Below are 13,071 nucleotides of genomic sequence, written 5' to 3'. Positions count from 1 at the left end.
TTACTCTATTATCCTACAATACGAAAAGAATTGTGCTTTGCAGCCACTTAAATAAAGGTCCCATCCCCTTTAACAAATAAATATTTGCCTAAGTGGTTTTACTGGTATAATTCCCTGACACTGGCATCTAATAAAACTATGCCAAAGTCAACTCCTTTCCATATGTTTAACAACTGGTTTGAAACTTAGACTCACTTGTAAATCACAGTTGATCTAGTTGGTCTAACTACTTCTGCAATTCTCAGTGTTAAGCTAGTATCTAGCTTTTCTAAATGTCTTTTCCAATTTTTGCAGAAACAGATAATCTGTTACTGATAATTCTCCTATTAAGTTTTTTTATATCGCCTCTACAGTACTTTTGACATCAGGAATTCACTGCTGATGAAATTACTGTAGTATATAAGCATGAACTTACACAGTAAGGAAGCTGGTCTAATATTTTAAGCTTTTGAGAGCAATTATTTCACTGGAATCCTTATGAAACATTGCAGTATGGGCTGGAATAAAAGCGTAGAAGAATGGCATTGGAGTTTTGATGGTATTTACTAGAATTTGTTTGAGTGGGCTGCAAATGTTTCAACTTTGGACTTTATACCTTTCCATTTGCACACTAATAACTAGAGTTAGCTATACTTTTACTTTTGCTTAGCACCAGATGCACATATTTTCATGTTTCATAAAAATAATTAAGGACTTTTCTCAGTAATATTTCAAGGTGAAACATTCAAACAAAATTTCTGCCTACTTCTACTCATGTCTCAGTTGTTTCTGAGAACTATGAAAGCACTTTAGTTGCTATCATTAAATTTTATCGAAAATGGCTTCCTATTTCCCTGTTCATCATCTCTATAGTGATTACTAAAGATGCAGCTTAAACTCTTGAGAAAGCCTTTGATTAAAGGATTGAAAGCAAGTCAGTTTTTTGTTATTTATGTCAAGGGAAGAAAAGGTGAGGTCACAGGAAAGCCAGTTATGTTTACTCAGTGCAAATCAAGATCTTAGTCACCCAGCTCTTCTAGAACACTTTCACAGAGTTCAGTGAAACATCAGCAGTCACTGTCCTGCTGCAGCTGCAGTGCATTCTTACAGTAAGCACTCCCCACAATCCATTACCTGTTCTTCCCAATGGCTTGCTTACAGAACTGCGGCTCCAACTCATTACTGAATGTGCTGCCATTTTGGCAGCTTTGCTGAACACCCAGGTGATGAGGGAGGGGTGTGGATGAGCAGCAGCATGGCTGGAGCACTGGACACTGTGATACTTCCAGGCTGGTGCAGCCACTCAAGGATCTCTCCAGGCTATCCTAAAACTATTGCATGTGGTCTCAGGGACCCAACTATTGTTTCACCACAGATGTTGCACTTAAAACTGTGCAACCTAGACCTAAGCATGCAACTCTGACAGCCTGTGGACCCACTACTGTAAAGGAGAGAAGGCACCTTTAGCTCTGAGTTGACATTAGACAGACTGCACTGAACTTTCTAATGATCTCAGAGTGATTTTAAGGGGCTAGGTTTCCAAGAGCTATCTATAGATCAAGCGCCTTCTTCAAATATTTTCCACAGATGGACAAGAGAAAGGCCAGTATACCATTTCTCATATCCTGGAAATTGGAACACCATTTAAATAACAAAAATGAGCTCATTTGCACTATGGATAAAAATTCAATACAATTTTATGCATAACAATAGAAATGGTTTTCCAGGAGTATAGCAGCATTACTGGTTTCTATAATTTCATAGACACAGAATTTAAGATCAAAAATTGTTTGAAGCTATTTTTTCTTTTATAACCCACCCATCTTATTAGCAAGTTTTGTCCTGAGTGATTCTGACAGCTATAGGGAATTTGCAGGTCTATACATTAAAAAGAAACAACCTCCTCCCCCGCAACAAATAAACAACACCACCAAAATCGACCAACTAACAAAAAAAAAAGGGCAAAACAAAACACACACACACAAAAAAACCCCACCAAACCAACCAAACAAAAAACCCACACAACCACACTTTGGATAATAAGAAATGAGGCACAGAAAGAAGGAAATCTTAACTACCATTATGTCATTTTAGGAAATACTGTGTTACTTGAACATTGTGCTCTTCTAATAATGTAACTCTTATTTGCTTCTTTAGGCGTTTCTGAATGCCCATGTATACTTTAACATGGTCCTGGTAATTTTGTTTTGACAACTAGGGACCATGAAGCACAGTGGAACCAAATACCTAGTAAGACACTAGAAACCAAAGCAGAAACCAGAATTAAAATCCAGTTTTCTCAAAGGCGAAGTGAATTCAGCTGTGCCCTGTATGTTAGTAGTTCACTTGACTGGCAGCAGGATGATAAGAGCACAGTGGCTGATTACTAATCCAGCCTCCACTTGGCTGGGAAATGAACCTGCTAGGAGGTGCTAAGGTCAACATTGGCAGGCTGCACTAGAGCTTAAAGGCAAGCCCAGTTCAGCCATCCAACAAGGGGGTAATGCCCTGAAAGTAGCATCATTTTGCACCCCTGAAGCACCCCCAGACTCCTCCTTTGCCTCCACTCTTCAAAAGTGATGTGTGTGACTCTGCCATTTCATAGGTGACTTTCAGGTGAGAAAGACTGGACACCCTTGAGCTAGATGACTTTGCCTTTTGGGTACTGATACTCTATTACAATATTTCCACATTTGGCAAATACCACCTACTAGAGGGGAAGAAATACAATTGTCTGCAGATAAAAAAATCAGTTTAGGAAAGACTTATTTATGTGAATGTGCACAGAAATATGGTAAATATGTCCAAATACTGTTCATTAAGCCTCTCTCTAGAAGCTTTGTACCTATTAAAGTTTCATACATTTGCATGAGAAGCAGCACTTCTCATTCTATTAAATGTTTTAAATCAGTACTTTTAATTAAGATAAACCTTCCTGGAACTCATTTCTTCAATATTCTGCTATAAATGACTATCATCCATAACACAGAGAAACATCAGGAACCTATTAAAGGGAAAACAGCTCCTTTTGTCAAAATCAAGGACATAACATTAAATAGAAGCAGCAAGTTTTTTAATACACTATCTGATATATGGTTTACAGGAGAGCAAAATGCCATCTATAATTACCTTTTTCTATTTGAGAGACAGATTTCCATTGGACTACTGATTATACACATCTTCAAAATACTGTGATTGTGTTTGTTCATATGTACAAAAACTATGTCAATGTATACAATAGTTAACCTAGATGGGCAAATATTTACTGAAGGTAAAGAAGCATTCATAATGCACAAACTAGCAGCAGATCACTAAGATGTGATTTGCTGCAGAGAGCCCAAAACATATGTATAAATTATGAGAGAGTATTGTCAGTGACCCTTTGGAAATATTTTTGGCAGATTAGGTCAGGCAAAATATATATTTAATGCTAATGACTGTATAAATTTGTATTCCAGTGACACAGAGATGCGTACCAAAATCTGTTAAAATTCTACTTTCAAACATTCAAAGATCATACCTAGCAACACAAAATCCAGTACAGATTGGGCACAGAATCCAATTTATGATAGCTTTTAAAGGCAATGACATCAGCAGTTATAAACAATAACTGTAGCAAAAATTATTAAACTATTTAGTACCACTTACTGGCAAAGAAAACTGCATCATTGTACTTATTGGGCTCAGCTGCTCTATCACAGGTTCTTAAGTGGAATGTCATCATGCAGTTATGAAATCTGAGCAGAAAAACATATCTGAGATGTCTGTAACAAGAACAATTCTTCCATTTATTTTAGTGGGAGTTTTGCATATAAATTCGAGTAATTCAAATGAAAATAATAATGCCATTTTACTGCAATAGGAAGTTAAGTACTTTCTATATCAGCTTCTGTTTCTAACTTACTCTGAGGAAAATAAATCCTACTGAGTTGGCTAACGCATCAGCCAAGATTGTTTGTAATCTTGCCCAGACAAGAGGTGACACCAGAGAAGTACTTAATTGGCTGTAAAACCTTAGTTTTACCAAACCCTTTAGGTTCTAAGCATTACGTCTGTTCTGTAAATAGATTTTGTAAAAGTGAAAAACTGTTTGATACTGTGCGCCCTGACCATTCAGCTATCTGCCTCTACACTCACCTTGTTGACTTTGGAGAAGGCACAGAAGTTGTACTGTCAGTATGTAAAACATTCTATAGCTGCATGTTTTATTTATCTGTTTTTCAAATTGCACAGAGGACCAATGTATTGATTAGCTTACACAATAAAATGAGCTACCAGGGTCTGTCAGTTTGGTTTTCATAGCATATTCAAACTGCCTTATATATAATACCATAGCATGCTTTCTGTCGAACAACCAACATTATGGGTACTTCCATGAAAAAGGTAGTCAAAGAGGTCATGACACTTGCCCCTGATTTGGCAGTTTCTCTTCCTGCAAACAATTCAGAAATCTTTAAGCTGTAGTGCTAGGAAATACACTACCTATGAGGTTATACAGTCTCCATGTGAAGAGACAAATTACCATTTAATACATATAGATACTGAACTGCTGATGTAACTTTCTGCAGAACACAAGATTAAACGAAGAAATCAGATTAATTTCCCTAATATTTCCCATAACTATAGGAAAAAAAAATACTTTTCCCTTAATTTGTATATTTACATAAAAAATATATTTCTAACTTTGAATGCTATAGTTTTGCCAAAGCATTAGTGGAAATTTTTGCACACAGGCCAGGAAAATTTGCTTTCAAGTCTTTCTATGTGTAAATGTGCTAAACTGAACTCTGAATTATAGTTTCTAATAATTCCCAGAAGCAATAACGAGCAAATATATAAAACTGATTCAGTACAAACTGGCACAGAAATGTACCAAGCATTTTATTGCAAAGATGCACAACTTATTAATAAAAAAGTCACTTTCACAGAAATAAAACTAGAAGAAAACTGTGTTAAGAAATGCCTGTACTATATATTATATTAACACATTGGTGATGTGTGTAGCTTTACTCCTTGCTCTATTAAGGAAAGCCAAATAGATGGCAGAAGAACAAACAAAAAAGAAACTCGCCCAAGGCCACAGATCAGATCAGATCACTGCTGTAAAAAATTCCCGTTTTACTGCCAGTGCCAGATTATATTTTTACTGGCTCCCACATCATAGCTCTGAGTAATAACAATAGAAGTTTGGACTGACAATTGTACACTAAGTGTCTCGACAAAGTATGGTAAGATCAGCCTTTTCTGATGTAAGCTGTGTGGTAACAGTGACCCAGGAAAGATTCATCACTGTCAGAGCAGAAATTCCTGGCAGGCAGCAGATAGCAAGGATTTGACAGACAACCTATAGGGGTGCAGAGTTCAGGGTTTCACTGATGTCCTACTTTACATGGCCAAATACAGATGGATGTATATAACTCCAGAAAATACTGAAGACTGAACAGCATTTCCTACCCTGAAGAATCTCCTTACAAGCAAGAAAAATAAAATCAATATATCAGGTGCCAATCCTACTTCCAAGGAATTTTGCCATTTATTTTATCAGGAAAAGAATCAACTGTGAAGTCTCAATGAGCTTTGTTTTTTAAAACATCAGGTTTGTTTTTTTTTTTTTTAAAAAAAAGCATACAGATAAATACCTTCATTCTAGAAAATTCAAAGGACTAGAGCCACAACACCTCAAGACCCAGGATTCATTTTCTGCCTTTTCTGATGTTATTTTCCTATGCATGCTCTCATTTCTTAATTGGAAATTCGTAATGAAAATCGATTCAGCAATAACTTATAGAATCCCAGCACTTTTGTGGTCAAAACAGAAAGATTAGTAATGTGACACATTCAAAGAGGTTTTTTCTTAAGTATCTTTGAGATAAACTTACTGATCCACAAATTAAAAAAACCTCCTGAGCTATTTTTTTTTCCCTAGGAGGAAATAATGTATTTGGTAGAAAACAAAATATTTTTTCTCAGTTCTCCCTCCAAGACTAAAATCAGTATGAATACTTTTTAAAACACCTCTGTAAACTTCAAAAAATCTCCATCAGTTGCATCTCTTCACATCCAGCTGCTATAGAATTTTGATTTCCAGCCACAAGAAACCTACAGTACCTGGAGCGTATTTCACAAAGTACTATGGAGGAAGACCTGAAAAAGCTTTGTGGTAGACAAGTGACTTCATTTCTCCTATATAGCAGGTCATCTTCAGATGCCCAGATGCTGGGTCATAGCCTACAACCCCCTCTTCTTACAAGCATAGCAGTGAAATTTTACTCACGGAATACCTGAAGAAGTGCAGAATTTGCCAAAGAAAGCCTTGCAGAAAACCAGGAATACAACCCACCCTTAGAAGAAATATTCAGTGGTACAGTTATATATTGTTCAGAAGAAAACTGTACTATTCCTGCTTTGCCTGCTGCTCCCAAAGCAACCTTTAGTAAGCTATGGAGATCAGCACATTACTGGGGAGTATTAAAAAAAAACAAGTATAGGTTAGAAGGTGATAGAACACTGTAGCTTGTTTTCTGCACACATATTACAATTTTCCTGTTGAAGGCTATGAGGGAAAGGGAGCATATGAAAAATATTTGGGTTAGTTTAGCCAGGTTTTGAAATAAGTAAACGCACCCAAAAATATTCCCTTGTTTGCATTTTTCTGAGCAGTGCTGTGTTTCGTGTAATCCAAAAATCTCCAAAGGCATGCACAGAAAATTCTTTTTTACAGCCACACTAATAATCTCTAAGGTATTTACCATTTAGACAATGATGTTAAAGAAATTTGGGTCATATAGATGCAAAGCAAGTCTGAGATTTACAGGCCTTCTGTCACTGACAATATAGGTAGTTGTAATGCACTTATGCTTTGTTTTCTTTATTATCACTTCAGTTAATATAAGAAGCTTTTATAAAGTTATCTAAGCCTCCAAAATTTCTCAGCCAAACTACACAGTAAGCTTGAATACTGTTTTCATTTCTGTAATTATCTAGAGTATCATAATCATGTTAGTACTCGGGTTTTCATTCTAATTACTGGCAATTTCTGCTACCATTACTAAACACATTTATGGTGCACACCTTGCTTGCCAGTAACAGCAGATGGCCATAAGAAACCTTGCCTGTGAAAATACACAAAAGGAACATAGCTCAATCTGAAACTTCATGAAAAGTTTCCTTTATATTCTTTGAGATGATACACTTGACTGTCAATCTAAACATCTGAGAAAGCACTTTTGCTCTTTACAAAAACCTTTTGGTATCATTATTTATAAGAGCAATAAAGACACTGATCAAATCTGCATGCTTAGGATCTGACTTTGCATGAGTCAGCCCTATTTGTTTTCAACTCAATCTTAGGTATGGCAACAGCACACGGAACTATGCTGTGCGAGTTGGAGACTATCACACACTGGTACCAGAAGAGTACGAGGAAGAAATTGGAGTCCAACAGATTGTGATGCATAAAGAGTACAAGCCCAACAGCAGTGACTATGACATTGCATTGGTGAGGCTACAGGGGCCAGAGGAACAGTGTGCCAGATTCAGTACCCACGTCTTACCTGCTTGTTTGCCATTAAGGAGAGAGAGACCACAGAAAACTGCTCCGAACTGTTATATCACTGGATGGGGTGACACAGGTAAAAATGTTTTGATGACACCACTCTCATTACTTGAGGCTGCTTATTTATTAAAAAAAACAAACACAAAAACCAAAACACAAACAAACAAAAAACCAAATCTAATTCTTAAAATAAGAAATGCTCAAAATAGAACAATCTTAGTCTTTTCATATAGGTGAGTATTTTCTCTCCTGATCCTTAAACAGGAACTACAGCACTTTGTTTACTGAATTGAGTTTGTGTTTGAGAGGTGCCGATTAACCATGTCACTCTAAATCACTGAACCAGTCACTAAAATGGCCTCATTAACACAGAGAAGCATGAATGAAAAGCTTATTTGTTGCCAGGCACACCCTGTGCAGCAGTTTATCATCCCTTGCCTCAGAAAAACTAACAGCTCTAATATATTTAAGGTTTTTAAGGTAAGTACAATTAGTATTTTAGAAAGGTTATTTAAATTACACTACTTCAATAGAAACGTGGATAGAAAATATACACACAATAGAATTCAAAGTTACATTTTTAGTCTCCTGTTACCACTGACATTTTCAATCAGCAGTTAGATTTAAATAAGAGAATATCTTGCCAAAATTTACAAGAACCACAATGTAATCTGCAATCCAGACTTCTGGAACAAGCGATCTTGTCACTTTTTAGGTCAGTACAAGATTCTTCCTCTTTAAATGTCATTGTCCTTTACATGTTTTACAAATTAACAACCATGTTTTACTTTCATGTTTTCATGGTGTTGAATACAGCGCAAGACAGCAACCACACTTGAGCCTTTGTTCCACTGACTCATTCAAACTGGCAAGGAAGCAAGGCCAAATATCAGTTCTTCCTCTTCACATGCATTTAATCTGTGTACACAGATGTCTGGGTCACTGTACTACAATAAAGGAGATAGACTTGTAGGGTGTTGTTTTTGCTAAAAACAATTGCTAATTCATTGCCTAGCTCTGTCTTTTTACAGAATTCAGTGAAAGTTCTGCAATACTGTTTACTTATGACATCTATGTAAGTTTGCATTAGCCACGGCAATAATTTACTTCAATTACAGTAAGAAATAACATCACTGCAGTACTTTGGTTGAAATTTCACACTTACTGTGTGAATCATACTTTGTAAGTGTTAAGATTTTTACTTACATAAAAAAGCCCTAAACAAACAAAAACAAACAAAAAAAACCCCAAACTATTTGCCTTAATTTCCCATGTTTGCAACTGAAAAGGAGGTGCAAGCTATAGAAAAAAACCAAATTATTTAAATCTTGATAGTTCTTAAGCAGATCAGTGCTTATACAATGCAGGATTCACTAAAAATAAAGAAAACTGAAGGACAGGTTCTTGTCACTCCTGCAAAATTAGGATTCCTTTTGATCAGGAGTCTCTTCAGTACCCTGGTACATAGAAATTACCATGACTGTAAGATTCAAACAATTCTGCCGATCTCTACTAGAGCACACTTGGGCTTGGTAACATTGGCTCCTCAGTTGAGGTGACAAGCAAGCTTGTGTGTACTTACTTGTAAGCCAATAGAGGATAAAGCGCCTGTCAGGCTGAGCTAGACTAGATATGAACTGGCAACTTAGAAATGAAGTGTTTCTACAGCTTTAGTCTCAAGACTCCCCCAAATAACTTCCCTATTCAAGTATTAGGGTATATAGTCTTCTAAAATAAACAAGGTATGTTTGGAACAAAACAAACCCAGGCACTGTAAAGGTCCAGTGAACTGAGGAATAAAGCTACATTTAAAGGTGTTGGTTTTGTTTTTGTTTTTAAAAAAGCCTCTATATTCCATATTTCCAATATCTATCTAGTATTATAGTGTTATATTTAATGCATAGTATATTTTTTCAGCAGTCTTATTTTGAGTCATTTTATTTAATGACAAAACAGTGTGAATGACTGACAGCAAAAATTAGATTAAAACTCATATTTATGTTTCCATATTATGTTTCATAATGATACAACAATTTGTGTTGTCTTTTCAGGAAGGGCTTATTCAAGAACATTACAACAAGCTGCCATCCCCTTACTTCCCAAGAGGGTATGTGAAGAGCGTTACAAAAGAAGATTCACAGGAAGAATGCTCTGTGCTGGAAACATCCAGGAACAGAAACATGTTGATAGCTGCCAAGGAGACAGTGGCGGACCACTGATGTGTGAACGCCCAGGGGAAAGCTGGGTTGTGTATGGCGTGACCTCCTGGGGCTATGGCTGTGGAGTGAAAGATTCTCCAGGTGTCTACACAAAAGTATCATCTTTTGTACCCTGGATAAAAAGTGTGACCAAATTATGAACATCCGTAATGAAAACCAAACTTTGTTAACAAAGTTTGAGACAGGACTACTTGAACAGCACAGACAGTGCACAGCTGGGGCCCATAGTGGGTGGAAATGGACACATTCATGTCTCTTCATTAAATCCAAGCTGTATACACACAACCTTTCCAGTTACGGGTTACGATCCAAACAAAATCCCTCTGTGTTGAGGAAGTTTATATTGCATGAACAAGTTACCATGTATTTAAAAGGAAGGGAAAAATGATAGCCAGTTTAGAGTAACATTGGAGCAGGACAGCTGGAGAGTTCACTATGAGATTCACTGCCCACAGGAAGACTCTAGTAACTCCAAGCTATTTATGTTCTGAACTTCTCTAGAATTACTTGCACATCTCAGAATTAATCTTCAGTCTAGTTTGTTTAATCACTTCTTGACTGGTACCTTATTATTCCTATGATCTTATACTTAGCCCGCTAATTTTGACTCATGTTGCATTAGATAATGAGACAGGTTGACTCCTGGTGATTAATTCTGCATATGCATTAAACATTAGAAGGAAAATAACTGTAAATAATCAGATGAACAGCTATTCTGATAAATGTTCTCACAGCTTATTGTGCATAAAATACATTCCCAAGTAAAACAGGTAGTACACCACAAGCTAGTTTCCCTGCAAACATCCTGCACAGTTGCAAGAGCTAGATAAAAAACAAATGACCTCTTATTTTCTTTCTTCTAGAGAAATACAGTTTGTCTTCTTTCTGAAATTCCTAATTTTTAGTACATACAGCATTTCAGAGAGAATTTACTTTTCATATTTACCACTAGCTGTCAGTACAATATCAGACTAACAAACATCCAGTGCTCTCATTGCTGGCTTGGAGGGGCTTTACTCAAGTAACACAAAGAAGCTTTGCCAATCTTACAAGTGAAAGTTGGAAGTATGTACAATAGAAATATTGGAGGTGTTGAGAAAATACTTGTCTGAAAAGGTCTATGAAGTCTTGAACTACTATTTTCTACACTATAATGCTTAGACAACTCTCTCCTGCTTAGTTGCAACACTGATTCAGACTGATTTTACAGGAAAGATGAGAGTTATTTGAAACCAGTAATTGCAGAACATTTGTGTATCTTTTATCTAATAACTACTTAGATTTCTCACAGTGATTTATGACACTAGATTAAAAATTCAGTCATATGGTCCTTAATACCCTTTCCTATTCTAAATATCATTTAGAAATAACTATGAGTTCGATAGTTTTCAGTGACTGCTATAAAACTGACATATCTTGATTTCATTTCACTCCTTTCACAAATACTGTTAGCTACTCTATAGAAACCTTAATGGATTATTATAGAAATGAACTGATTAAAAGTTACTCTTGATGAACAAGATAAATTTAAAACAATTTACTGTCCTTTTAGAAAGGGCCACTGCATTCAACTTATCACACAGAACAGAGGAAATAATTATTATCTTAGTGCAACATTAATGAGTATCAGTCTTAAAAATATCTGAGACTAGAGTCAAGAATGAAACAGGAGAGTTCAGTGGTACCTCTGCGACCCCATCAAAGACCATTCTGTGTGCTCTACATATTATCTTAACAACAAGCTTCTTAAAAAGCTGAAACGAAAGCTCTGTGAGCCATGAAGCACTCCAGTGTGACAAGTGTGGCAGATGTGTGTCACCACATAGTGACTGTACAAACTGTGACTACAAGTGACTGTTTTCTTGTGTTTCCTATCCCCATACACTCCGGCTATGACGATGTTGTGTGGCCTTTTGTGAACAAAGTAGGATGCTCGTATTCATGTTGTAAGTGAGCAATCATTCATTTCTGTATGGTTCTATGTCTCTCTGGTGTTGTAACAAATATCTAAGACAACTCAATTTACATACAAACTGGCAATGATTTGTGGAAGCCCATGTGATGAAAGACTTTGCTCTTAATTTCTCTCAGACCTCAAACTTAGTTTTCAAGTGTAATGACTAGTTTAAATATCTTGTTGGAACTGGTGCTAAATAGGTATGTGAGGTGCTTGAATATATTTTAGTTTTCTGTAATTACACACTATTTGAAATAGTGTGAAATATTAAAAATTTAATAAAATCATAGTACTGTGACCATCTACTGTTATACCTATGTGAAACACTCTGCTAGTCAACTTTAAAACCATTTATTTTTTACTTATACCTAGCCCTTTTAATTAAAGGAAAGGAGAAGAAAATATGTCAAAAGGTATCAATTTGTACCATCAAAGCTTTGCTCTACAAGACCCATTATTTTGAAACTTGTGGTGAAGTAGGCTATATAGTGCAATATGTGTTGTGTACAGGGGAAATCGTAATTTTCTTTTAGAAGTTGTACCAACAAATACAATATGGGGGAGGGGAGGAACAAACAAAAACAACTCTACATACTAAATGTAGTAAATATTTAGATTTAGTACAGTAGTTCATTAGTTTTGTTCTTTTAATAGGATGCTTTATTGTATTTTAAAATGTTGCACTACCGTTTTCATGCAGAGAGCATGTCTTTTTAGTTTCTAACATAAAATAAAATGATCTTTGTTATGCCATTCTAATTTTTGTTCAATGAGCCTGATGATGTAAATGTATACAATAAAAACTGGCACACTGACTAACTTTTATACATTAATCCTGTGGATAATGTACAAGCAGCTGCTGCAGGAACATTAGCTGAGTAAACTCCATGTGAGCTTCCATCAGTGAAAAATGGTGCTCTTGAAAATATTTTCTTCAATGCATATAGGCTTTGGGTCATTTTCTGAGGGATGGAACTTTGTTCTGTACAATGCAATTCCTACTGCTTTGTATGCTTTAACTTAGACTAGTTAGGTGGTCATAAATAAGTTAATCCTATACTCTTAAAACTGCTTAAGATTCTTTGACTCTTGCTGCTTTCCCCTTTTTTAACATTTTTAATACATACAAGGTTGCAGAAAAAAATGGTCTTCAGCCTACACTAATGGGTTCTTGTATTAAGTAAGGAGGTCACAGTGTTCATAGTGGCAGGAACTAAGACAACACTCAGCACTTCTATTCCCAGATTAGATGATCATTTTAGACACTGATGTGCGATCCAGCCAACTTCCCCAACACTGTGAAGACTTATTGTTAGATGCAGTACCTCTGAACTTCCCAAGTTTTTTCTCCATTTTCCAGA

At 36.1% G+C, this 13,071-nt stretch overlaps 1 protein-coding gene across 1 annotated transcript in view; it reads left to right on the top strand.

Moving 5' to 3' along the window:
- PRSS12 (serine protease 12) overlaps positions 1–9,893 on the top strand; it is a gene marked incomplete at both ends in the record, with an annotated part of 42,849 nt that extends 32,956 nt beyond the window's left edge. The window contains 2 exons of the mRNA XM_080343178.1: positions 7,330–7,610; positions 9,586–9,893. Of these exons, the coding sequence (XP_080199304.1) occupies positions 7,330–7,610; positions 9,586–9,893 (589 nt within the window). The remainder of the gene's footprint in view (positions 1–7,329; positions 7,611–9,585) is intronic.
- Between the last annotated feature and the right edge of the window lie 3,178 nt (positions 9,894–13,071).

This window comes from Nesoenas mayeri, assembly GCF_963082525.1.
Source record: "Nesoenas mayeri genome assembly, chromosome: 4".
Classification (NCBI taxonomy): Eukaryota; Metazoa; Chordata; class Aves; order Columbiformes; family Columbidae; genus Nesoenas; species Nesoenas mayeri.
Note: the sequence above shows the minus strand (reverse complement) of the source record. Positions and strands in the feature narration are given on the sequence as shown.